The following is a 25,388-nucleotide window of genomic DNA, read 5'->3' on the forward strand; positions in this document are numbered from 1 at the left end:
CGCTGGCTGCCTGCACAGCGCCCAGCCTCGCCTTTGATTAAAAATGCTAATGTGCCTTCTTTGTGCTTTGATGTGGGACGAACAATGGTGGTGGCTTGGCGGGGGGAGTTACTGCGAGACGATGTAATCCTTTATTTGTCGCCATGCAATGACACCCAGCTGAGCGCAGTGACAGTCCAAATCAATCATGTCACAGGGAGCCGCCATGAGTCCGCCAGCTAACTATCCCCCCTACTCCTCAACTTACAAAGCAGCGCAACTCTAATTAGCTTCCCTCTCTCAACATGGTTCAGAAGAAAGGGACCAAGAAAGATATGAGGGGAGAAACTTCTTCAGCAACAGCATGAAGTGCGGCCACTAAATACACTCACAGGCACTAGGCACAGGAAACACATCGCACTATCACATAATCAGGTGATTTTAATACAAAAGGGAGCCTCTGTGAAAACCTTTTGTTCAGTTGGATAATGCACATTGTAGGTTGGGGAAACGGCTAGCCGCTGCTAAAACAGAAGAAGTCCTCATCTTGGTTAATCCTAAATTGTCTGATATACGTGTTCGTAGGTCGCCAGCTAGCCAATCTAGGGTTTTGTTCAGAGGGTGTGTGCGTTCTCCCCAGATCTCGCCTCTGTGAAGTGAAGCCAATGCTACAGTGTCTAAAAGTTGCATTATTTCTCATAGCCAGCAAGGGCCGACTCCTCTGGTTACTCCTCCAGTTTCTTAGGCTCGCTGGTTGTATAAACTCAAACACATATTTTTATTTTCTACACTTCTCAAATACGGAGGATGTGAGAAAACGTCACTTCTAAGGCAATAATTGAGTGATTGCAGTAATAAATGATCTATTTTGATAAATTAGTACAGTAATATAGTATGAATGATATAGTATAAGTTAATGCAGTAAAACAGTATTGGTCCGAAGAAAAGCCACAAAAATCGTGCCCCTTGTTTTCTTAAAAAAAGGTTTCATGTCAACCTACTTTTCTAATTGTGTCATTGTCTTACCTCATAAACAATGGTGCAAGTAGTTTTTCTTTATTTAGTTTAGCAAATAGTACATATAAGGACAAAATTAAAAGTGTCATAATTTTTTTACTTCCATTAATTCATATATATGAAGAGAGTAGTCTTTTTTTTATTTACTTACCAGTTTATGCTTCTGCATTAATTACAGATTTTTAGTTTGACCTTATTACAACACAAAGGAATGATATTCCCAAACGGCTGAGCATTAGAGACAGTTAGTCCACTGTCACTGTGGATAGAGACTGTTTCACTTTTAAGACACTCGCATCCTCCTATTGTATTGCTCACTTTCAGAGTTTTGACCAAGATTTCCCGGCATGTTTACCATGTTTACTCTACTTTCATCGCGCCACGATCAGGATGTGACACTGCCGTGACTCTGTTTCAAGACGTCTCCTCAGCTTGAAACCATCATCGTTGTCACACCCTGGCGATCTATCGCTCAGCAGCACACGCTCAAAGCTTGAAGATATTCTCTTTATAGAGCTGTGCGTGTGTGTGTGTGTGTGTGTGTGTGTGTGTGTGTGTGTGTGTGTGTGTGTGTGTGTGTGAGACAGAAGAGGGGGTGCTGGGATATGAAGTAGAAGGGCTTTTATCAGCCTCTGAGTTGGAAGTCTTTGAGGGCCTCCTCAGAAGCTCAGCATTTCTTCCATTGTTCTATTTCCATCCCTCGCTTCGCTCCTGTCACATGTAAAATTACAAAAGGCCTCCTATACCCCCCTCCCCACACCCACACCCATACCCCTCCTCTTCACTCATATCCCACCCCATTTCCCCATGTTCCAACGTCAGAGAGGCATATAACCCACTTAAAATATCTCAAAATACTTCACAACTTTACAGTGTTCCCACCGCAAATTGGAGTTCAGGCAAAGAACTGGAACTGGAAAGCTGAGGTTGTGAACTTCTTTTGGTGCAATGCAAAAAAAGCAGATTTCCTAATTTTACCCCAGTCCCTCCCTTATACAGGAAACGATAACACTGTAGCTACACTGTGCCACACACACTAACAGCGTTATGGGACTCGCCATGTCTTGAACAACCCTCTCCCCGACTTTGAGTCCGTTAATGTATAAATAAGAAGATCTGTGCAGCTGTAACATGAAAAACACACCTCACTCACTCACCATCTAACCTGAAGGATGGGTGGAGAGATTCAACCTGGTGTCTGCGTGTCATCCTCCGGCAAGACGGTGTGTTTACTTTACACGGTGAGGTGAAATCCTATCACAACGAGAGCTGACTCCACGTTTCTCTCACACATGCACACACACATGCGCTGATATCTGAAACCTTGAAAAGCCTGCCTGCAGGCCTGCACCCGCTAACAGGTGATGCCGATGTGACATCTCAGCAACAGGAGCTCCTTCCTTTACTCTCCTTTCTCTTCTTCTATTAACCCGTATTGTTCCCTTTATCTTGTCGTAGCTCCTCTGCCTTGTGCCCTCCCCCCCTTTCTCTTTTGCTTTTTCCTTCATTCTGTCCCCTCTTTTCTTTCCATTTTGCCCCTGTTGTCATCGTCCCTTTCCCTCTTTATGCCCTCAGGTGCACATTGACTTCAGGTTTCAGAGGTAGACACAGGAAAAAGAGGATTTGTTGGCTATTTCCCTAAACATAAACGGCAGCAGGTGTATTGGAAATCCCCTCGTCTTTCTTGTGTGTAGCAGAGATCACCTTTGATTTTTGAGACGCATCGCCTGAGAGCATGTGAAGTCAAACTATGAGCAAGAGAATGCAAATAGAGTTATGTCTCTGTCACAGAGACGTACTAAACATTAACCGTAAGTCGCCAGTGGTGTAATAGCTTGTTGTTCCAGAGTGCACCACTGCTCCTCCCTCCTCCTCTGTGCACCGACCGAGCTGATCCTCTGTCCGATGTAATAACATATGACACCAGCTTGTGCAAACAACTTGGCCATGTTATCTGTGCCGTTTTCCTCCCCTCACTCCCTTCTTTTCCTCCCTTACCCGGCCTAACGAGAGGTGGTTTCGATCCCTCTGTATTCAAAGACTTCCCGGAGAGATTGTTCTTCTGCGTGTCGCCGTGTCGTATGAGAGTTCACGTGCGTGTGTGTGTGTGTGTGTGCTTGTGTGTGTGTGTGTGTGTGCTTGTGTGTGTGCGTGTGTGTGTGTGTGTGTGTGTGTGTGTGTGTGTAAGGAGAATAAAGGCGTCTTTGTTGGTTGCAGGTGTGTCCTTGTGCCAGGCAGGCTTCAGCGGAGGATCCAGAGAACAATGGCTCTCTGTTGGAGTACACACCTGAGTCAGAGAGGGGAGGTGAGAGGGCTTGATCGCAGGAAGATTACACAAGAGCAGACTTCATTAAACCTGAGGGGGGTAACGGAGAGATGGATTGAGGGAGGGAGGGCAGAGTTGCAGGAACGTAGAAGGAAGGATGGAAGGAGAGAGCAACATGGAGGGAGATACAGAGAGGCTAAATAGCAGGAGGAGTGGGGGGACCGAGGAAAGTGGAAACGGAGGGTGGAGGGTTAGAGCCTCAAATGAAAACTAATGTATGAGGACAGAGAATTCAAGGTTACCTTAGATGCAAAGCAGGTGCAACTTCACACTTTGACTCCATGTATTGTCAACAAGAAGCATGATGAGGGCAAACCACACCCTCGGTGTGATGAAAACAATCTCAAAACAAACTATGTCACTAATCTTTTTGACTTCATAGGGGTCAGTGGTCAACTACTAGAATGTGAAAAACACATCATAACCAATAAATAACAATATATATATATATATATATATATATATATATATATATATATATATATATATATATATACCTATACCAACATTTTGAGTGGTCATAGCAGGAAAAGCACAAGTGGAAATAATAACATTAATTATGACAGCATTCCACTTAGTATCGCTTTTCAATTTTAGTTTCACAATTAGTTCCACCTTATTACAATAAACCTCCGTAGCTGAAGCATTGCAGTGAACACAGTTCAAAGTAGCTTCTTCATTTTGCTTGCAGCTTGATTTGAGTCTCGTGCGGTGTTCAGTCTTGATGGAAAATCAAACATGGACAATAAGCAATCATTAAAATCATTATGAACATTAGTATGGCTACCCTCCAATTGGGAATAAGTTTTTTCCAGCATCAATGCACCATTCATCTTGGTCAAACTTAATTTCCCATAAACCTGTGCTCTCTCAAAAAGTTTTAATAAAAACTGACCATTAAGACCAGAGTTCTTTGCTTTGGATTGTATTAGTGTTAATTAAAAACATATTATCTAGAATATGTTGACATAATTGAGTGTAATGTAAAACTGAAACCATAAACATATGGGATGAGACTGAAAAACCGACTGCTTTCAACCCAGTTTAAGTCAGGTGAAACACATCCCACCACCTCATCTGTCGAGTGAAGCTTTAAAGAGACATTGCAGCACCACCTATTGAAAGACTGTATTTATATAAGGCAAATAAAGGACGGCACTGTGCAAGCGTCTGATTTTTAACGACCATTCACAAACAGGTGGAGGGGTGTAAACATAACGGTGCCCTCCGTATGGAAAATGTGGAGCATCAGCTCATAAATGACAGGTTTTAAAATAACACCCAGACCACTGGGGAGCATCGCAGTACGGAGCATGAACGCATCACAACTGGTGATCTATGAGGAGACGGAGACATCTCCTGCTGTAAAATGTGTAGCTGGATTTGATCGTGAGGGGAAAGCTTCATGAGCAGCTCAACTCTTTCATAGGGTTATTGGTAGGAAATGGTAATGACAGTGAACATGTTTGTAATGGAGAGAAGTTCACCAGCTGAACCAAAGTGATAGATTCTGCATGCTGATCTCATTCTCTTTAAGGTCATCTCATGCATTAGTGAGCTAATGTGTCTTGTAGCAAGTCAAGTATATCATGAATTACTCCAGACACGAAGACTGTTTAGTGCTGGAGGATTACAGACAATGATTACAGGAAAAATGGAAATCTCATTCAAAGGCTTTTGTCACTAATTGATGACTTGTTCCTCGGTGAAGTTGGGTAAGAAGGAGGAGAAGCGGTGACAACATGACAAAAGAAAACTGCGTTGAAAAACTTTGAGAGTAATTTCACTCCTCATCTCCCTCCATCTCTCCCTCTCCATCCTCCAAACATCCCTCCCTCCTGTCTCTCTTTCTGCAGAAGTTCAGAAAGTCAAAGCTTGCCTACCTTCACACGGGATGAACGCTGTTTCTGTCTCAACTCCTCAAACATGAAACGCAAATGGTATGTAAATGTCGTCTTTGATTCTTTTTAATGTATCCGGGGTACAAGGTGCAAAGAATGAAAGAGTCTTCTCCTCTCTGCCTATCAAGCGTTGCGGTACACCTTTACAGGACAGTGGACCTCCTGCTGGGAGGATAATAGGAAGAAATTGTTTTGCTATGAGATGAAGTGATAAAGGGAAAAGTATGATTTTTCAAAGACTTTGCCGCTCCTCTTCAACACCCTCCACGCGTTCCTTCTGGAGTGCATGAGAGAGAAATTGTCGAGCACTAATTGAGTGATAGCTGATTGTTGAAGTCTTCATCTTTGATGTTTTTCTCTTTTTTCTGGGCATGTAAATGAAACATCAAGAAAGTGGCGGATGTTTTGCCAGGAATTAGGATGAAGTTTGAAGGAGGATGTGTGTGTGTGTGTGTGTGTGTGTGTGTGTGTGTGTGTTGTTGTGTGTCAGAAAGACCAGATTTCTGACCAGTGTGGTACTTTCCAGGAGGCGAGAGGCTAAATACAAAAACAAATTTTAAAACCATGTGCCATGAAGGTTGTAGATGAACAATTGAGACTATTGATGTAGCTGCAGCACAGTGACAAAGACAGACTTTCACAAACATAAATGTACGCTGTCATGCACTTTTCAATTTCAATTCATATTATATTCTCGATTGTGGTCAATAAAACAAGATATTTTTGAGAGTATATGTTCTCAGAAAGCATCCGTCATATATTTATATTTATTTGCAATATATATATATATATATATATATATAACTTCATATAGAAGCTACTTCATCAACTTTGGTGTGAGGAACAACCAGAAGACCCGAGCCGAGCCAGGTGATCTACGAGATCTTAACGGGATATTAATGATTTAAGTTAACTAAATTAACCAAATGCAAATGTAATAAAGCAATCAAATTAAAAATACAACTACGATTGTTGCGACAATGCCCTCTAGGTCTAGTGAGTCTAGGTCTCCATGGATACAGCTGGCACAAAACTTCTTTAAATCATGGTAAGATCAACTTTGGGTTTCCAAAGACACCCCAGCTTAAATAGTAAAATGTATTAGCTGGAAATATTGCAAACGCGTCACCCTTTTTTTAAATGAGAAGGCAGTTATGTTATGTTAATTATGTGCCTCCAGACATTTAAATCAGAACGCCCAGATTTCTGATCTGTGTGGTACTTTCCAGGAAGCGAGAGGCTAAAAGATGTATTCTCTATACAAAGGTTGTGCATTAACACTATTATTGTAGCTGCTAAATAAAGTGTAACTTTGTGAGTCCCTATGCACTGTTTCAACATCATTTTAGAATAAATGCTAATGTTTTAAACTGCACTTGAACTGCTTGTATCCACACCAACAAAGACTGCATGTGACTAGACTGGTAGGCCTGATCCAGCTGGGCTTGACAGCAGAGCACACATGAAAGAAAGGGATGGAGGGATGGAGTGGTGAGAGCAGGGAGAAAAGCAAGAGATGAACAGAAACACACACTGGGATCCTGCTGTTCACAGCAGCAGGTGCAAAGGGAAAGAGGGGGGTGGAAAGGAGAAAAAGAGCATGTGAGGGGTGAGGGGGGGCTAACATATGGGTAGCATTCACTGAATCAAACTCAGGGCCTATAAGCCAATGAGATGGCGTCCCTGCATGGGTTCCCTGCTCGCTACCACAAGGCTTTTCATTATGATCCATTGAACTTAGGCGCTCTGATGACGCTCTGGACTGTGAGAGGCAGTAAAGCCAACACCACCAACAGCAGGAAGGCACACACTTAACTCTCTGCTGCCCGCTTGGCCAAGGTAAAAAAGAAAGGAAAAGCAATACCCTTTGACCGGGTTGGAGATTGTGAGTGCAGCATTTTGAAATAGCATGCTGTAATTCTTTCATGCTATTTGAAATATGTGATCCATGTGGCCACAGCGGTCCACTTTCTGTCTGCTTGCTCCTTTCTGCAGACTTAGGGTCACACCCAGTTCCGCATGCATCAAACTTAACTGTTTCGAAAAGAAATGTGGTCTTGAAACCTTGAAATCATGTTGGGAAAAAAAAGCTCTACATTACAACTTTTAACAGTGGTGTTCTGGTGTTTTCATGACAAATATAAGGCGGTGTATTTTCATGCGAAAAGAATGCAGAAAGTGCAACCTTTTCATTGGTTACTGTGGTGTTCTATGGCGTAAAATGTGATAACTAACTGACTGAACCAGTGCTAACATCTGTGCCTGCTCTCCCCTGAGCTAGCTAGTACCCTAACAAAGATTTCTCAAAAAAACCCAGAGTAGGGGAGATGGAGAGGGGAATATATCAAATTACAGTACATCACTCTTGAGCAGAGGCATCTTTCTTCAAGACTGGGCGTTGACAGACAGCAAGAGAACAGGCAGGGGAGGATAGCTGAGGATCTTTGCCTTTGATGAGACATAACAATATCCAAATCCCCGACCGCCTCTTATTTAAGTTACTGAGGACTCTAAAAAAGGGAAGTTCTTCCAAAGTCGCTCAGAAGCTTGTGCGCTTTATAGGTGAAGGGAGGGAATGGAGGGAGCAATATGTAGAAGGGTGGGGGAAAGAAGATAATGTTTATGCATTAGATTTTCAAAGCATTTTTTTCTGCAAGGAAATTCAGATTCAAAGGTGTACTTCTTGCAGGAAGATCTAAAGGATTCTTTCTCCCTCTCCCTGTTATTGCTTGAGTGACAAAGTCTCTATGTAGCTTAGCCAAGACTTTGTATGCACATGGTAACTGAGCGTGAGTAGGCCCTACATAGCTACTGTATCCCCACCAAGGGGATTGAGTCATGTGTAAGTGTATATTTTATATATCATATTTTCCTCGCTCAAACTAAGAATTTGACATCAAAGAGAACAGTGACGCTAAAGTAACACCTCGGCTAGGCAATCAAATGCTACTGTTAACTGGAGTCAAGCACCCTGTCGCCCACGAGCATCGCCCCTGTGCTCACAATGGAGTCTGAACCGTGTGCTTATCACTCCAAATTCAAACTCATCGCAGCAATATTAGCTGAGACTTTTTTTAAAGTGGAAGTTTGAACTCTCAAACTTGAGAGGCAGAGCACTTTGAAATAGCTGAAGGAGCGGAGATGAGCGTGCAAGGCTGTGTATGTGTGTGTGTGTGTGTGTGTGTGTGTGTGTGTGTGCACGTGTGCATCGGATAGTTGCTGAGCGCAGCACTCGTACATATGTGTGATTAAAAATTCAAATGAGTGCCTTTAGAATCGATGGAAGGCTTTGAGGCTCCGTAATGAGGCTGATATATGAAGTTTAAACATTCGGAGCCGCTGGAAGTGCCACCGTGGAAAAAGAGACAGAAGAGAAAGGGGGAGGGAGGCAAAGAAAAAGGGGAAGATGTGTGGCTTTGATGCAGGGATACCACCGTGGGGCATGGCTGGTTGGCTGGTGCTGGCTGGTACTGGGATCCGGAGCGCTTTCACAATGTTTGCAACGTTCCCCAAGACACCATTTCAAGCAATCCCTCGCCAACAGTCCAGGACACACTGGGAGGAAGGATGGAGAAAAGCGGAAGGAGAAGCAGAAGTGGAGAAATCACGTAAGCTAAAGAAGAAACAAAAAAAGGGGATGCAACCGGAAAAAAAAAAAAAAAGGAAAGAAGAGCATGAGGGGGGTTGAAAGAAGAGTGATCACGGAGGTAGAGGAGGGGAACAATGAGAGTGACAAAGAAGTGCCTGCTATCAGTTCTTCATCTACACCCTTCAATCAGATACATGTACAAACACAGACACAATAGCACAAGTATAAGGGGGTTGAGGATCTGGGACAGACGGAGACGGTATTAGTTCACATCCTACTGTGTGTGACCGCAATCGGACACACACACACACACACACACACACACACACACTTCTATCTCTGGAAGCAGTGGGAGTCTCGTGCCACTTTGAACTTGCCTACCATTAAAAGCCCGACAGAGTTTTGAAGAGGCCTATTGAAAGGGAACCTGTGCATTTATGATGTAAATGTATTTTTTCCAACCCTTTCTTCTTCTCCCCCCACCCCTTTTTTTATTATGAAGCCTTTGAAATTTGTCATATGCACATCCAATTTAACAGCCAGAAAAGACTTCTTTGGCCCCCGTTTCTCTTTTTTTTTTCTTGCATCAATCCATTTTCATATCAGCTTGAAAGGAACTGGCTGAATATTTTCGCTTGATTTTCTTTAATGTGATCATCACTGTTTCAGTGAATGTGTTGAAGTTTTATTCTTTTAGTAAGGTAATTTTCTGTCAGATTTACTCTCATAACCAATTCTTCAAAGGAGGGGAAAGAAGCAATTTCTCAAAGGTACAACAACTTGTGCAGTCCTTGTGTATAGCCTTCGCGCTCACTTTAAACTGGCTGTTTTAACCTTTCCTTTTATTCGTGGCACATGTCCCCTTTAACTGCTCTGGATTACAGCATTTGAAAACAGTCATAGGTCTTTCTTAAACCCTCTTGAAGCTCCAGATTAGAGGTTTTACGGAGTCAATCGGCGGCAGAAATGTAAGGATCAATGTCATGCACTTCATGATTTATATCCGATGTCATAGTATAAATAAATGGTTTAGTCAGTCAGTCGACCTCCAGTGCAGCAGAGAGAAGAGCATTAAGAAATAGGCACATTTCTAGAAACAACAAGAACTTGAGATATTGTTACAGACCCAAAAACAGGATATCTCTTTAATTGTTTCTTTGTTTATTAATGCGTAAATCAGTCTATAAAATAACAGTGAAAAATGCACTCCATAATAGAGCCCGTGGTGACATCTTTAAATGACTTGTTTTGTGAGTCATTTCATGACTTACGAGAAAAGCATACACTCACATTTAAGAAGCCAGAATCAGAAAGTGTTTGACAATGAAGTCCAGTAAGTCCTGTTGTTTCTTCCCTTTAGTGTTATTTATGAAACCAGTAATTACAGTAACTATCACATGACATGAAGCCGATAACAGCCCTTACAGCAGCAATGGTAACATCCTGTTGCATTTAGTGCCACTGCCTGCACATGTTGATGTGTGCCACTGTGCATGAAAGTGTCACTGTGAAACCTCACAAAAGTCTCTCGGCGCATTTTTTCTTCCTGTCTTTGGATGTTCTTATTCATTATCTGCTAGAATAAATGCAGCCACTTCTCACGCTCTTAGTTCAGTTGAGGTTGGAAAAGTGAACTTCCTAATTAAAAATAGACACATTTCCTCTTATGACCCCTCAATATGAAATGATCAGTAATGAACCCACTCGAGCACAGGGATTTGAGTGTATGTGTGTTTGTTCCAGCTCTGTCACAGACAATGAGGAGGGGTGCTGGGTTGACCAGTGTTTGAGAGGGGGTTCACGACAGCTGGAGATTAACCGCACTTCACTTGCTTTCCCACCTGTCATCAAAAAACTAAATGGTAATGGACAAAAAGTCGCACTGGAGGCCTCTAAACCATAACTAATGGCTTATGTCACGGTGACTACGTCCACTTGTTTTATACAGTCAATAGTTCAGCTTGTTTAGAAGTGAATGGTATGATGTGCACTGAGGTGTCTGTTTTAGGAAACATGGACAATAAAAAGCATACAAGGCATATTGTACAAAAGATTTAGAACATTATGTGTAACTTCAAGAAAAGAAAAAATAAGTCTAGAAATGACTCACAAATAATAAAAAGCCATCATCTCACCCTGATTGATCCCTGCTTCCTTACATGTCGGCAGTAGACACAGTGGCAGCACAGTGTGCTGACGTTCTCTCAACAAGTGAAGAGACACTTTTAGACATAAGATAGCCATTAGAGTTGATGTGTGTCTTACTTCAGTGGGGGACCTCCTATAGGTTGAGGAAGATACGTTGTGCTGTATCCTTCACTTATCCACTGACACACACTTGCAGGCTGTGTTGTTGTGCCCATCTGTGGTGGCTGAGTCTTAATAAAGCATAATCCCTGTTGTGCATCCTCTCTCTGTTCCACAACTCCTGCTGGTTGTCTGTCTCAAGAGTGTCGTAATTTACTGTCACAGAACTCCTCAAACCGGCCACCACACCGAGCGCAGAGGGGGACGGGGGACTAGATAACACAGATCAGTGTCAGAAAGAAGTGGAAAAAAACATACTTCCCCTTATGGGGGGAAAAACAATAAAGCCTTAAAAATAATGGAGGTGGGGAAAGAAACAGTTTTTCACAGACTCAAACACACACAGCAGTTCGTCCAGCTTTGTTTAGGTTTCTTGTGTTTTTCCAGAGAAGAGAAAAAGAAGGGAGGAAAAATTGCTAGGTGGTTGTCAACGGTTGAAGCTGCAGCCGCACCTGGCATCGCGCGACTCGTCTTTGATCACTTGTCAAGTGAAATTCCACCACTGGATTAAAGTGAAGGAGGGGGCAGCCGAGGGTGGGAGGACGAGAAAGAGTGACAAAGGAGGAAAATAGAGAGAGGACGACTTGTCTGAAACGTAGCCCTGTGTGTTTTGTGCCTTTAATGTTGCATGCACTGCCCTTCCATCCATCCATCCATTTTCAATACCCGCGGGGTCGCGGGGGTGCTGGAGCCTATCCCAGCTGACATAGGGCGAAGGCAGGGGACACCCTGGACAGGCCGCCAGTCCATCGAGGGCACATGTAGGGACATACAACCATTCACTCTCACATTCACACCTATGGGCAATTTAGAGATCAATTAACCTGCAGCATGTCTTTGGACTGTGGGAGGAAGCCGGAGAGCCCGGAGAGAACCCACGCTGCCACGGGGAGAACATGCAAACTCCACACAGAAGGACCGCTCCGACCGGGAATCGAACCCGCAGCCCTCTTGCTGTGAGGCGACAGTGCTAGCCACTACACCACCGATGCACTGCCCTGTTGGCTGTAATTAAAATCAGCATGAATTGTTGAATCTGTCTAAAGCCAACCGACTCTGTTCAGGCCCGACTTACTGTTCAAGCTTTATGTTTCCACTTGCATGCAGAGTGAGAAATGTCACCGTTGGGAATACAGAACTCGGCCGCTTAAATATCTTTAGTTAGAATTCAGTTTATGGTAGTACGATTCTGCTCATCCGTGTATTGGAAGCTAATACAGCCTAGAGCTGAACACGCTTAAAACCGTGGAGATGACAGTGGACTTTAGGAGAAGCCCCCCAGCACTGCCCCCCCTCATCATACACAACACTACTGTGTTGGCTGTGGAATCCTTCAGGTTTCTGGGATCCACAACCTCCCGGAATCTGAAGTGGGAACCCAACATCAACACCATCATCAAGAAGGCCCAGCAGAGGCTGTACTTCCTGTGCCAGCTTAGGAAGTACAACCTGCCTCAGGATCTGCTGACCTTGTTCTACACCGCAGTCATAGAGTCTGTTCTGTGCACCTCAATCACTGTCTGGTTTGGATCGGCCACCAAACTGGACAAGAACAGACTCCAACGGACAGTCAGGTCTGCAGTAAAGATCATTGGTGCCAACCTGCCCACCATCCAAGACCTGTACACCTCCAGAGTCAGGAAACGGGCAGGAAAAATCACTGCAGACCCCTCACACCCCGGACACAAACTATTCAAACTCCTCCCCTCTGGTAGACGCTACAGATCACTGTTAGCAAAAACCTCCAGACTCAAAAACAGTTTCTTCCCCCTTGCCGTCTCACTACTGAACAAATAACACCACTGTAGCATATATATACATATATATATTTATATTTATATACTTTAAATCCCTGCACTTCTCGCACTCTCCACTTCTTCTTGCACTACTGCTGTGCAACATTCCACAGCCACTGTATATAGCCATTCCGCCTGTACATACTCTTAAACTCCTTAGTCCATTGCACTGTTTGTTTGTATTGTATTGTATTGTATATTATGTTGTATATTTGTATTAAGTTGTATATTTGTATACTGTATTGTATTGTATTGTGTTGTATATTTGTATTAAGTTGTATATTTGTATACTGTATTGTATTGTATTGTGTATTGTATTGTGTTGTATATTTTGTGTAAGCACACTGAGAGTCACCTTACCAAGTCAAATTCCTTGTTTGTGCAAACTTACTTGGCCAATTAAACCTGATTCTGATTCTGATTCTGAAGGGGAAAAGATGAAGATTTTGGAAAAAAAGACAGACAGAGGAGATGGAATCCAGATACAAACCTCCGTTAGAGAAGAATGTAAGAGGCCTGAGTATATTTTCATGTGGAAACATGAATAGAGGAGTGCATCTGTACTGTAAGTACTTAACACGCACACAAAGTTGCAAATGGATAAATATTCAAAATCAAAATAGTTGCATCATTTTATATTCCCCCTTAAATTAAACATCTAACAAATGTGATATCTTTGGAAAGTTGTGGATATCCACTAAATAAGTGATATTGAGATTTAAGGCTCAAGATAATTTATTTTTATATTTATATTTTTCTTATGACGTGAACAATTAACACACAATGAACAATTACAATAAGTTAGCCCCATCACTCTACACACAGATAGAACATATTTAAATTACAAAAGAAGAAAAAACATGTACAGCTACTCTCATTAATGTCTCCGTCCATCTATCGCTTCTTTCCACCTACTGGTGACGTTAATCTTTAAAAGCCCAATACAAATGCAATACTTCTTGTTACAACATTTTCTTAAACTGCATTTGTTGGCGACTTTTATTCTGTGGATTGGTGATGTGACTGGAGGATATTTGGATCATATTTACACAATATAGAATATTGCCAGTTTCATTCATTAACTTAAAGCCTTGCAAACAAAGTTTCAAAATGCAGTTGTTTTCCTTAGAAATTTTTATTAACGTATCAGCATGTACGATGATATGTCCCTGATACAGACTTTAAAACTCTACTTACCTTTATGTTTATCCCTTCCGGTCTGATCATACCCCCGTTATTAGCACTGTCATGAGGTAGTGTTTCAAACTGAGGAATCGGTGGCCTTTAAACAGTTTAAAACAATAAGTGGTGTATAGTTTCGATATTTCTCTCTCCCAGTTGCCTTCCCTGTGACCCCTCATCATAAGGCACACAGTCAGGCCCGTAGAGATCACCCCCGCAGCCCCCGCCCTCGCATGGCAATTTTTTTTTTTAATCCAACACTAGCCAGCGCACTCGGCCGTATTGCGGCTAAGTGTCGGCTGACTCGGCTGTGTTCCGGCTCGATGCGGCCAAATGTGAGCCACCTTTGGCACATTTCACTGTTGCCATGTCTGGCCCAGGTGTAGCTGTTACGGACATGGGCAGATTCTGTCTGAGACATGGCAACCGGTTTATCGGCTGCCGAATCTGGGCCGAATAATGTAATAAATAAATAATATTACATTACGTAATAACATTAAGATATCCCTCAAAGTTGTCTCTCTCATATAAAGCTACACAATAAAAAAAGTATTTTAAACTGGCTTTATAAGTTTTAAATAATAGTTGTAAAGGCAATCGTAACAGGCAACCACTAAAGCCTCCTGCTACGCGGACTGGTGTTATTGTTGGGCCGCGGTGTATTCTGGGAGAACTACGAGGAAATTTCTCTTGAGGAAAAATGAAACGCACATTTAAAAGTGGTGCCCAAAAGCGGCATTCAAAACAGAAAATTTCTGAATTAAATGCCAAACTTCCCAAAATTACAAGTCTTTTTCGACCAGCTGGTGAAGGATGCACTCATCTGCCAGAAGAGACAGGTATTGTACTGTTTGCTATAGCTAACATTACCACGTAGCTAACGTTATACTTTGACAGCTGTACTGCTCTGTCTATGTGTTTTGCTTGAAAATACATTAACCTTATTAAACCTATGCTCTCACTATACCCCCTGCGCCCATTATCGGACACATTTCCTTAATTATCTCCACAACCACATCGTTGTTTAACTTCATTTCACGTTGTACAACACTGCAACCCTTTTGAGAAGACAACGGCTCTGTACAAAATAATTAAAGTAACCGTTAAGTAAGAAAGGTCATTTTCCAAGCTAAAACTGATCAAAACATATCTCAGAAGCTCCATGTCACAAGAGAGGCTGTCAGGTGTGGCCATCCTTAGCATAGAGAATAAACGTGCGCGCAGTTTAGATGTAAAGAGCGTGGTTAAAGACTTTGCACACAGATTTGCTAAAAGACGCGTACATGTGTATTCAAATGCAAACCTGTAGAAAGTAGCCTACCGGTGTATCGACTATATGTAGGCATATTTGTTATGTTGTTGTAACATATGTTCTATTTGAGCTGTTTGATAGGCCCTAGCATATGTTTTGTTTCTGTTGGAATACATGTGTTCTCTGTTTGAGCTGTTTTTTCTGATTGAATAAATTTCCCTCAAAAGAAAAGCTTGGGTCCTGTTCGTTTATCTTTGGATAATGACCGCCGGACAATACATTATCCCTTACATATGGGGGGGAGGGGGGGCCCTCTCAGGGTTATTCTGCAGGGGGGCCTCATGTGTTTCCGTTACGGCACTGCACACAGTGTTGTGTGGCAGCTGACGATCACACACTGCAGCCCCGCTGTGTGACCGTAAAGCACCAGTTAAGACCCTCTTTCAAACATGCCATGACATCCAAGCTAAACTGTTAGCGATACTGAGTTAACACCTAGCGTGGGAGTCATGACAGGGCGCCGTTGCTTTGAATGGTGGGAGCGACCTTGAGTGAAGCGCGAGGAATTCCCTCCACTTGACAGCTGGCCCTCGCGTACTCCCTTGAGTTAGCATGTGCTAATGTCGTCGGACATGTTTGGGAAGAGAACTGCTGGCATGCTAATCTGCGCTATGTTTGCCACAAGGCTAAGATGAGCCGTCTGTGGCATGTACAGGGAGGTGTTGACAGTAGTGCTACCAGTTGTTCAATCCTCCACTGGGGTGGTATTGGGAGATGAAAGGGGGCCAGAGATTTCTCAGGTTGCTGTGGACAGCAACAGCAACTGGGTGAGTCGGTGGCAGGAGGGGCAGTAGTCATGGCAGCTGTGGCGATGGCGACAGGGGGCTCAGTCGGAAACCCACATGTTAAAGAGTAGGCCATGTGTGTCACACAAGTCTCATCCTTGTCCACACTCACTAAGAAGTGATATAATTAATCCGTGAACACATAAAAAAAAGCATGAATTCTGAATTTGCTCTTGTACTTGAGACAGTCTTGTGAAACGTTGGTGTATCTAATATCTTGTTCACAGACATTAGGAGGTTTCCTCAGACACACCAATCTACACCAAAAACATTTGAAGAAAATTTGAATCAAAGCTTTGAACTTATTATTTATTTGTGTAGATCTTATGCAAGGAGACACACATTAGGGTTAAAAGACACCACTTACATCCCGTGGTCAAACATGAATGGGGAAACATGACTTGCACTTGATCATGGCCCAAAGAGATGCATGAAATTTCTTCTTGCCTTAAATTGCAGCACTGATTGAGGCTTCTTTACAGTCAGACCTCAGACCCAATAAACATCAACAACTTTCAAATTATGTTAAAACGTGTTCAATCAATAAAAGTTCTGATCAAGGCAACTTATAGTATTTTCATATTGATACATCTTTACTTATATGGCACATTGCAGCAAAGATGTTGTCTTTAATTCGTTAAGTGATCCAACATAAGAAGTCTTCCTAATGAGACATAGTGAACTCAGTATTCTGCTCTAACTTGGCTAGTTTTGTAATTATTTGCAGGTCCAGCAGATGGCAGCAGACACACTTCATGGACCAGCAGTGTCTTCATCCTCTCATGTGAACAGGTTCAGAAAATGGAGACCCATGATGGATGTAAGCATGACCCATTCAGCCAAGGTTGTAGAGGTGACATTCCCCATAATGCTTTGAACTGGGTTGCATTATACAGAGAGTTGTTTCAGTTATGTAGCCAGGCCTCATTGATACATATGAGGGATACAAAATAATAGAAACATCTATCATGCAATACAATTCAGAAGCCGAGAACCTTGAAAATGAACTAAAAAAAACCGAACATCAAGACCTTCATGAAAGGAGGATTTATTGCAGGACTTTTGTAGTAGACTGCTGTAGTTAGCTTAAGCTAGGTGTACCTAATAAACTGGCACTGTGAAGGTACAGTGGAGATACGGACAGGACAAATGGAGAGAGAGAGAGAGAGAAAAAAGTGTGACATGCATCAAAGGTCCCTGGACAAAGAACATCACATCACGTTGCAGATTTAGATTTGACTTACACAATATAACAATTTCATTAAGATGCATTATTATTCACTAAACTATCCAGCATCATATTAGAATTGAAGGTCAACCATGAACAGATGTTAAATATATGTACATTGTGCTGGTAATGCCTTTTTTTGTACTTTTAACATTAAGTAAAAGTTTGAGTGCAAAACCTTTTTCTATTAATAGTTTTACTGCCAATTTCAGCTTTCTCAGTTAGAGAAAGGGTGAAAAGTAAAGCAATACAGCATTTGCCTGGGGTCCCCCCAATCTTTAAATCTGCCCCAATTGAGTCACAATTGATCACGGTCAGGAAAATCTGTGAGATTCGCGGGAAAAATCACCAGAGGCAAACTTTACTGTCAGGCAAGGTAAGCAGCCTTTACCTGGGCCCGAACTAAAAGGGCCCTGAACAGCTATAACTTTACTTTGATGTTTAGATATGAAAAATACTATTCTAAGTAATCAGTCTCTGAAATTAAAGGCTACCATTACTACATTATTAGAAAGGCATTGACTTGCATTCAAGACTTCAATTTGGAAGCAAAGGTAGAGTGGTGATGTTCCTCTGCAACTTGTTGACTGCAGGAAAGTAAGGAAATGTCTGGTAGCAGGCTACATCCAGCATCCCGCAGCCAAAGTGAAGTGCAGTCAACGAGTCGCGATCTGCCCAGACATGTTGTCTGGAGGGCAACGCTCAGAAGCTTGGTGTCGCGTGTCCAAATTGCACCAAATTCGACAAAGCACTCACCTTGGGTCGCCATCAATACACTGGCCAAGTGTGAAGTGGATCACATGAGCGGCTCTCGAGATATGCAAAGAACACAGACAGACAGACAGACAGACAGAGATTCCATGCTTCATACGTAGATGTTGATGCACATGTGTGTGTGTCGAGATGCATCCATGCAAGTGCAGTCATGCAGCGGTGTGGTAACCTCCAAAAGTCCTCGCCTTGGTTTCATGGGAACCTGTGTGCAGCTAATCCTCCTTTTGGCTGGAGAGGGCTTCTCCAAACAAATCATCCAGCCCTAAGACCCACTGCTCCTCAAGTGGGATCCTGGCTCTCTTTACCAAGCCTCGCCAAAAAACCTCTCTCCTTTCTTCTCCTTTCTCTCATATGCTTCACATAAAACAGCTACCTACCGTGAGGCAAATCCCCTCGCCTCTGTCTCTTTTCTTCTCGGAGCAAGGGAAGGAGAAAGGAATGGGGTGTGGATAAGCTTGGCCAGCAGGAGATTGTCAAGTTGAGGAACTACGATGACCTGTTTTGGATGAGCGGGTGAGACTGAATAATGGGTGCTGGTAAAGTGAATATAAAGGGGTGAATCTCAGTACTTTCATGTGGCTCCTTCTGCTTTCCGTTATTTCCCATCACAGTAGATTAAAATAGTATAAAGATCTATCCATCGGTTTACAGTATCTATCTATCTATACTGTAAACTCTTGTTGTTGTCCAGGACACCTTGGAGTGTATCACTGTATTAATCTGGGACCACTTTATTGTCATAAAGATAAGCAGCATTCAAATCATCATCCATTTACCATCATCCATCGTCAGTAGAGTAGTCTGGAGACCTTTAAACTACACTTGAGGAGGGTTCACCAGCTGGGACCTTCTGTCTCTCTCTGTTCATGTAGGTCATATATATATTATATGCATTATTATTATTATATTATATATATTGTGAATTGAAGGGCACTATTGAGTTAAGCATCTTGTAAATGAAGGATCCAATGATTTTGATTTGATCATTATTACTGAAATTCTAATAATAAACATCATTTGTTGGCAGCAAAAGGGTGTTGGGCCCTCCCTCAGTCACCGTGCATGTTCTCCACTAGAAGGGCACCTATGGCACTTCACTACATTTTCTTGCACATTGGGTCACACACACACGCAACATACACGCTCTCACAATTGAGGAGAAACAACAATTTAATTTAACAGGAGTGAGAGTTCACCCTGATAACCCTTGCCTCACCCTCACAAGTTCACCACCACCCGGTGACCACAGGGTGCAATGTGATACTCAGACACACATGTTGCACAGCTGCTCATCTGCTGATAGAACAACATTAATATCCATGCAGTATATACATTAGTATGTGTGTCAGGATGATGGTCCTGCGTCCAAGTACAAAAGAGTTGAAGCGAGCCACCAAGACTTTTTTTTTCATTGGATTTTTTTGCTCATGTAATTAGGAGTTTCCTTTTTTCACCTAATTATTTAGTAGATTGAGCCTTTGAAGAAGTCACAGCTCTGAGTCTATGTCATGAATGTGTGTATCTGATCACAGCTCATTTTCACAATTCTCTTCAGAAAAGCTCTGAGGAAGTGATCAGCAACAATGGAGCCATTCTTATGGAACTTAACATGTATGTTTGGGGTTGTTATTATGCATTCTGCAACGTTTCTCTCCAGAATTGTTTTATTTTTTTGTGTATTAATGTAATGCTTATAAGAAGCCCGACTTGAAAGGTTCCACACTGTCCATGCATGCTGCTAGGTATGTCCAGAAAGCTCTCGTCACACCATACATGCAATTTATTTCAGACTTTATTTCCCCTTCAAGAGCGATCTTCTTTCTCTCATCCTGCCATGGAGTTCCCAGACAAATAACATGCATGTTGTATGTACAGTTCAAAGTTGCCACAGGTCTTAGTGGTATTCCTTATTAGTGTCCAAATCACACAGACTTCTCTGGACACATTCACAGTTTTGCAAAATTCTTAACACCTATGTTACTTGAGCTGCTGCCAAGGGGGATCCATACCCAAAATGTACTAAACTCTGAGGCAAATTCTTCAAAAGCACTTTTCTTGTATCCTTTCCTCAGGTCCTTTTCAATAATCTTGCTGCAGGTTTGTTTGCTCCTTCTTTGTGACCAACCAACCAGTGACTTCCTCATTCCTATATATACAGTATACTGTGACTTTAACAGCTCACTTCTTTCCATCAAAACTTTAAACATAAACTGGTGTGGTGTAGGTTAGGTGAGTAAAGTACATGAACCAGCAGGGCTGTCTCCAGAACACTTGTTACATAAATTAGAATTTTTTTTGTTTTGATTATGCCTTCATTTAGATCATAGTTATCAGGAAGTAAATGGAGCAGCCTCATCTTTAGCTTGACAGTCAAGATAATTTTAAGTTGATCCTCATGGTTCCATAATTATCTCTTAGACTGAGGCTCTGACCGGAAAATCATCAAAACTATAATTAGCAGACATTATAGTGACAGCAAAGCTGTGTTAATATAGACAGTATTATCAGTTATCTTCTATCTAACATAGTATTAGTACAATCTACATTGTATTTGGTGGGAAATAGCAAATACTGAGGAAGTACTGTATTTAAGTACAATTCTGAAGTACTTTATATTTCCATTATATGCTACTTCTACTAAGATGTTGTACTTTTTAATCCACTACATTTATTTTCCAGCTGTAGTCACATAAAGTTACTCTGCATATTAGGGTTTTAGATAATATAATAATAATAATAATAATAATAATAATAATAATAATAATAATATGCTAAACCTCAAAAAAGTTATAATGTTAAATTGCTGCTGCCATGTTAATGAATCACATTAATTGGTTGATTTCTTTGAGAGCATTCTGCATAATAGTGCATGTATTATAATAATTATAATAATAACTTTATTTATATACCACATAAATAGTCCAGTTAATTCTACAAGAGTGCTACAGTATATGTGCTATTCATTTACAAGAAGAGTTTTAAAGGAGTACATTGTATAAAGTGTAAAATAAAACAGATACGGTTTGTTTGCACTTGCTTGTGTTCATAACATGAAGATGTTCACCCTCTGTTGCAACTCCTCCAATACTACAGGCAGCCTCCTTCTCCTCTCTCCTGTGACCTTGGACCTCTGAGTAGTTGCAGCTCATTTAGTTACCACAGGGGGGCACTAGTTACACGCAGACTTGACTACACTGTAACTGCATATGTTGAGACTTTCAGCACTATTATGCCAAAAGGCAAATCTACTCAAATATGATTTAGAAACCGTTAATGGTTATATGTTCAGATACTATTTCGATGTGAAATCATTTCTAATTAACTTGTATTACTCTTATCTTCTAATGGTCAAATGATTATATTACAACGTCTTAACCATATACTGATGAAGTGACATCTTAACTTTTATAAAGCAATACAATTACAAATGAATACAGATACACACGGCCAGGATTCTGTGGTTACACTGTTTATCAGCTATCGTCTGTCTTTGTGGAGTGTGTCTTCTCCCTTCGCTCTAAACACAAGTTTCTGAACCAGCTGTGTGACACGAGGGAATTGATGTATCCACCATCTATTTATAACATAGAGCGCAGGTGTGCCGATACACAGAGCAAAGTGATTGGTTGGGATTTTCAGAGGACTCTTTGTGCTTGTGTAAACACACACACACACCCACACACACACACACACACACACAGTAGTTGGAAAATAATAGTGACAAATGTTTCTGAAGAAGAAATATCTTCTTTATTAGGACTAAAAACTCAACACACCTTATTTGGAGGTACATGGTATAAAAGTTATTATTCAAGAAAATTACTTAAATGGTTTATATATTTGGTAAACTTGAGCACTCTCGCCTGACAGTCTATTGTAGCTTCTGCATTTATGAGTATGCATTTCAATGTAAACCACAAAATCAACATACTTTTTAAGACATAAAATCAGAAGGACACCGGTGTTGTCTTTGTTGATGCTTTATTTGCAGATTGTGTAAGAAAGAAGCAGAAGAAAAGGTAGATTATCCAACACAATTTTTCACAGGGACATTTTTGTAAATGTCATGTCAAACAAAGAAAGAGTAACAGAGTAAAATATGCTATTAACTACATTCAAGATCATCGTGAAATCAAACAGTCAACTGCTGACCTCAACCTGACTGGCCGACTGATTTAGCGTAGCTCTTGCCCGTCCCAAGAAGGACCCCGTTTCTGGTGTGGAAGACCTTGGCCAGAGAGAGACTCATGGGGGATGGGATATATTCTTGACATTGGTCACCGTCGAGACTTGGTGCACACTTGACTATGTACGAGAAGAAGAGGGTGCCATGATTCAACATGCAAGAGTCTCTCACTTTCCCTCTACGCAGATCAAATGAGCACTGGCCTAACAGATCGCTATCCCAGTAAGTGTCCTCGTCATAAACAGTGAACGTAAGTTTGTTTTGCATGGTAATGACAATGGGTCCAAACTCAAAAGTCTCCGGCCATCTAGGATTGTCATTGTTACTAATGATGGCAGTGCGTTTATTCTGATCTCCATATTTCACCTCCAGTGAACCATCTGTCTGAGTCCAATCATCACCATACAACCCTTCTGCATAGAGCTGGAAGACCTCTAATGTTGCACGACCTCTCCCAGCAGGACAGCAGTTTGATTTGATATTCTGATCACTGTTGCAAACGCAAGCACAAGGATCCCTTTTGCTGGATCTGTGACCAATCTTACAGGTTTCTGAACATTTTTTCAACACTGCGTTTTCCTCAATGTACTTCTCCACCTCTTGCTTCAGTCCATCCCTGGCAAAATGGCGGCTTGGCAGTATGGTGTGCAGAGGGTGTATGCTGTATTGGACCACATCAGGTGTGTACTTCAGTGAGTTAATCCAGTTGTTATAGACAGAGGGGTTTGATTGGCCTTCAAAGAGGATGTCAGCGCCGTCAATGTTTCCACCAATGACGTCCGTGCTGCGCTCACTAAACGCAATGCTGAATTTTTGATTGTAGCCTAACTTGTTCCTCTTACTCTGACATTGTTTTGTCATTGCCTCAATGCTGGCAGTGCTGGCAAAGCTAGCAGAGGCCTCGACTGACAAACAGTCATTGACGTCTGTTGCTGACAGTCCACTCATGGTTGCCTCACAGGTCTTGACAGAAGTGATTGCTTTTATTTGCCCACCGAGAAACACTTGTGTAATATAATGTGTACCATATGTGTCGATCAGACTGCGATATGATGCCAATGTTTGATATGAATAGGATGGAAGGGAGTTCACGGCTGATACAAAGTCATGACTCAGTGGAGGATGTGTTGCCAATCTGTAGCTGTGAAGCATAAAAGCATATTAATCAGTTACAGTCTGACACAGTCCCATTTTATTCACTGTTAATGTTGTTTGCAAATTTGTTGTCTATCCGGGACACTGTGAAACAAAAGCAAATAAATTCAGAGTTAATGCCAAGAAAACAAATATATACCCACATACTCACCGATAGAAGCTACAGTAGACAGAATGGCGAAGGAAGGTGTAGTGATCTTGTTTTGACTTTTGCATGGCAAAGTTAGATTCTTTGGAGTGGGAACCTCCAAAGCCAACACCAATAGTAGCAGACGGTAAAGGGATCTTGAGGCCAATTTTCCAATCATTCGACACAGCTGAGGTGGAGTCGTTCACAAGACTTTCAACAGAATTGTAGACTGTACTGGAGACCTTTAAACTGCACTTTGGGAGGATCCTCCAGTCCACCACGGCAGCTGGGACCTTCTGACGCTCACTTTTCATGTAGCTGTTGCTGAACATCCTGCAAGTGTTGTTGCCGAGCTTCCATGTTTCCGTGTCGATGACATAAGCACCCTTCCGCTGCATTGTGACAATGTCGAAGCCTTCTCCACCAAGGTTGTAACCAGGGACAAAGTGAGCCTTTTCACACTCTTGCGGTGAACCAATGAAGCCCACACTGGCTGAGAGGCACAGAGGACTCCATGCCCAGCTCAGGAGCATGAGATGCCACAGTCTGGCCATCTGTATGGAAGGAATAAAAAGACGGTAAAAGTCATGGACACAGAATAAGTTAATCAATGTCCTATTGATGGGCGAGATAACTCAACTTACCGGGACTGTTGACAGCAAGCTCTGTTCAGTAACTTACAATATCTGACCCATGTTATAGTATTGATGGAGAGGTGGAGTCTTGATTGCCTGTGTATGAGATTCACAGATGTCTTTTTTTAACCATCTGCATGTCTATGTGGTTTGTCAATATTTTTGGGACTGTGTGTGGTTGGCAGTGTTGTTAGTTCTGTTTTTGATTCATTTCTATCTCACTAGTATGAACTTTAAGGCACATTTAGTTGACCTGCAATGAAATACACTATAAACATACAATTTAAGTTTAAAATACAGAGACTGCCCATTGATGTAAAATGATTAACCCAAGAAAAGTATTCAATACCATTAAACGTTGTTGAGTAAACTTGACTTTTTACTGATGGAAGGTGGGGCATGTTATTACTGAATTTAACACTACCCTTTCCTGATAAAGTGTACTGCAGGCTGCCATGACATTAGAGCAAGTACACAGACCCTTAACTGCCTTTTGGAATAGAGAATATGTCTGACGTTAAACTTAAGTGAACTTAAAATGATATGCTTTCTACCCATACAGGCAAGAGTTGCAAATTGTGTCAAATACTAGCACTTAAAGGTACAATGTGTAAGATCCGGCCAAATGCTACGACATTTACAGTCATCCGTGATAAAGAAATAAAATTAAAGAAATATCAACTGCTTACAAGAACACACACAATTCGACCAGTTTGCAGAAACTCTGAGAAACACCGTTACTGTACAATCTTCACGCATGGCATCGGCCTTTAGTTTACATTATTATGTGACTCCAATCGGAGGCAGAGGTGGGCTGGCCATAGGGGATATCGGGGAATTTCCCCGGTAGGCCGACGGGGTTGGACTGGTCCAATACCGGCCCTCCTCCATCACCAACCGGCCCTCGCTCTGACATCGCGGGCCCCGACTATATTATATGCTTCACAGAACAGGTTACATTTACTCTAATGCTGCAGTCACATGCAGTAGAAATACTGGTTATGAATAAAGAACAGTGACATCTCTGGACATGCATACAAACGTATAACACTGTGCTCTCCATTGGTGCTGCAAGCTTACAGATGC

At 41.9% G+C, this 25,388-nt stretch overlaps 1 protein-coding gene across 1 annotated transcript; it reads right to left on the reverse strand.

Moving 5' to 3' along the window:
• Window positions 1–22,160: 22,160 nt before the first annotated feature.
• On the reverse strand, window positions 22,161–24,409 carry LOC117733743 (perforin-1-like). Its single transcript, XM_034537594.1, has 3 exons — window positions 24,312–24,409; window positions 23,689–24,221; window positions 22,161–23,523 (listed from the first exon to the last, which is right to left on the reverse strand). The coding sequence occupies exons 2-3, from the start codon at window positions 24,219–24,221 to the stop codon at window positions 22,350–22,352; spliced, it is 1,707 nt and encodes a 568-aa protein (XP_034393485.1). The 5' UTR covers window positions 24,312–24,409; the 3' UTR covers window positions 22,161–22,349.
• Window positions 24,410–25,388: the final 979 nt, after the last annotated feature.

The sequence above is a fragment of the Cyclopterus lumpus genome, chromosome 1 (genome assembly GCF_009769545.1).
Source record: "Cyclopterus lumpus isolate fCycLum1 chromosome 1, fCycLum1.pri, whole genome shotgun sequence".
Classification (NCBI taxonomy): Eukaryota; Metazoa; Chordata; class Actinopteri; order Perciformes; family Cyclopteridae; genus Cyclopterus; species Cyclopterus lumpus.

Bases quoted from the DNA above. Each gene is read 5' to 3' on its own strand.
- LOC117733743 (XM_034537594.1), bottom strand. From the start codon at position 24,221: ATGGCCAGACTGTGGCATCTCATGCTCCTGAGCTGGGCATGGAGTCCT. The intron at 23,524-23,688 runs GTGAGTATGTGG...TATGCTTCACAG, and splicing joins GTCTACTGTAGCTTCTATCG to CTACAGATTGGCAACACATC.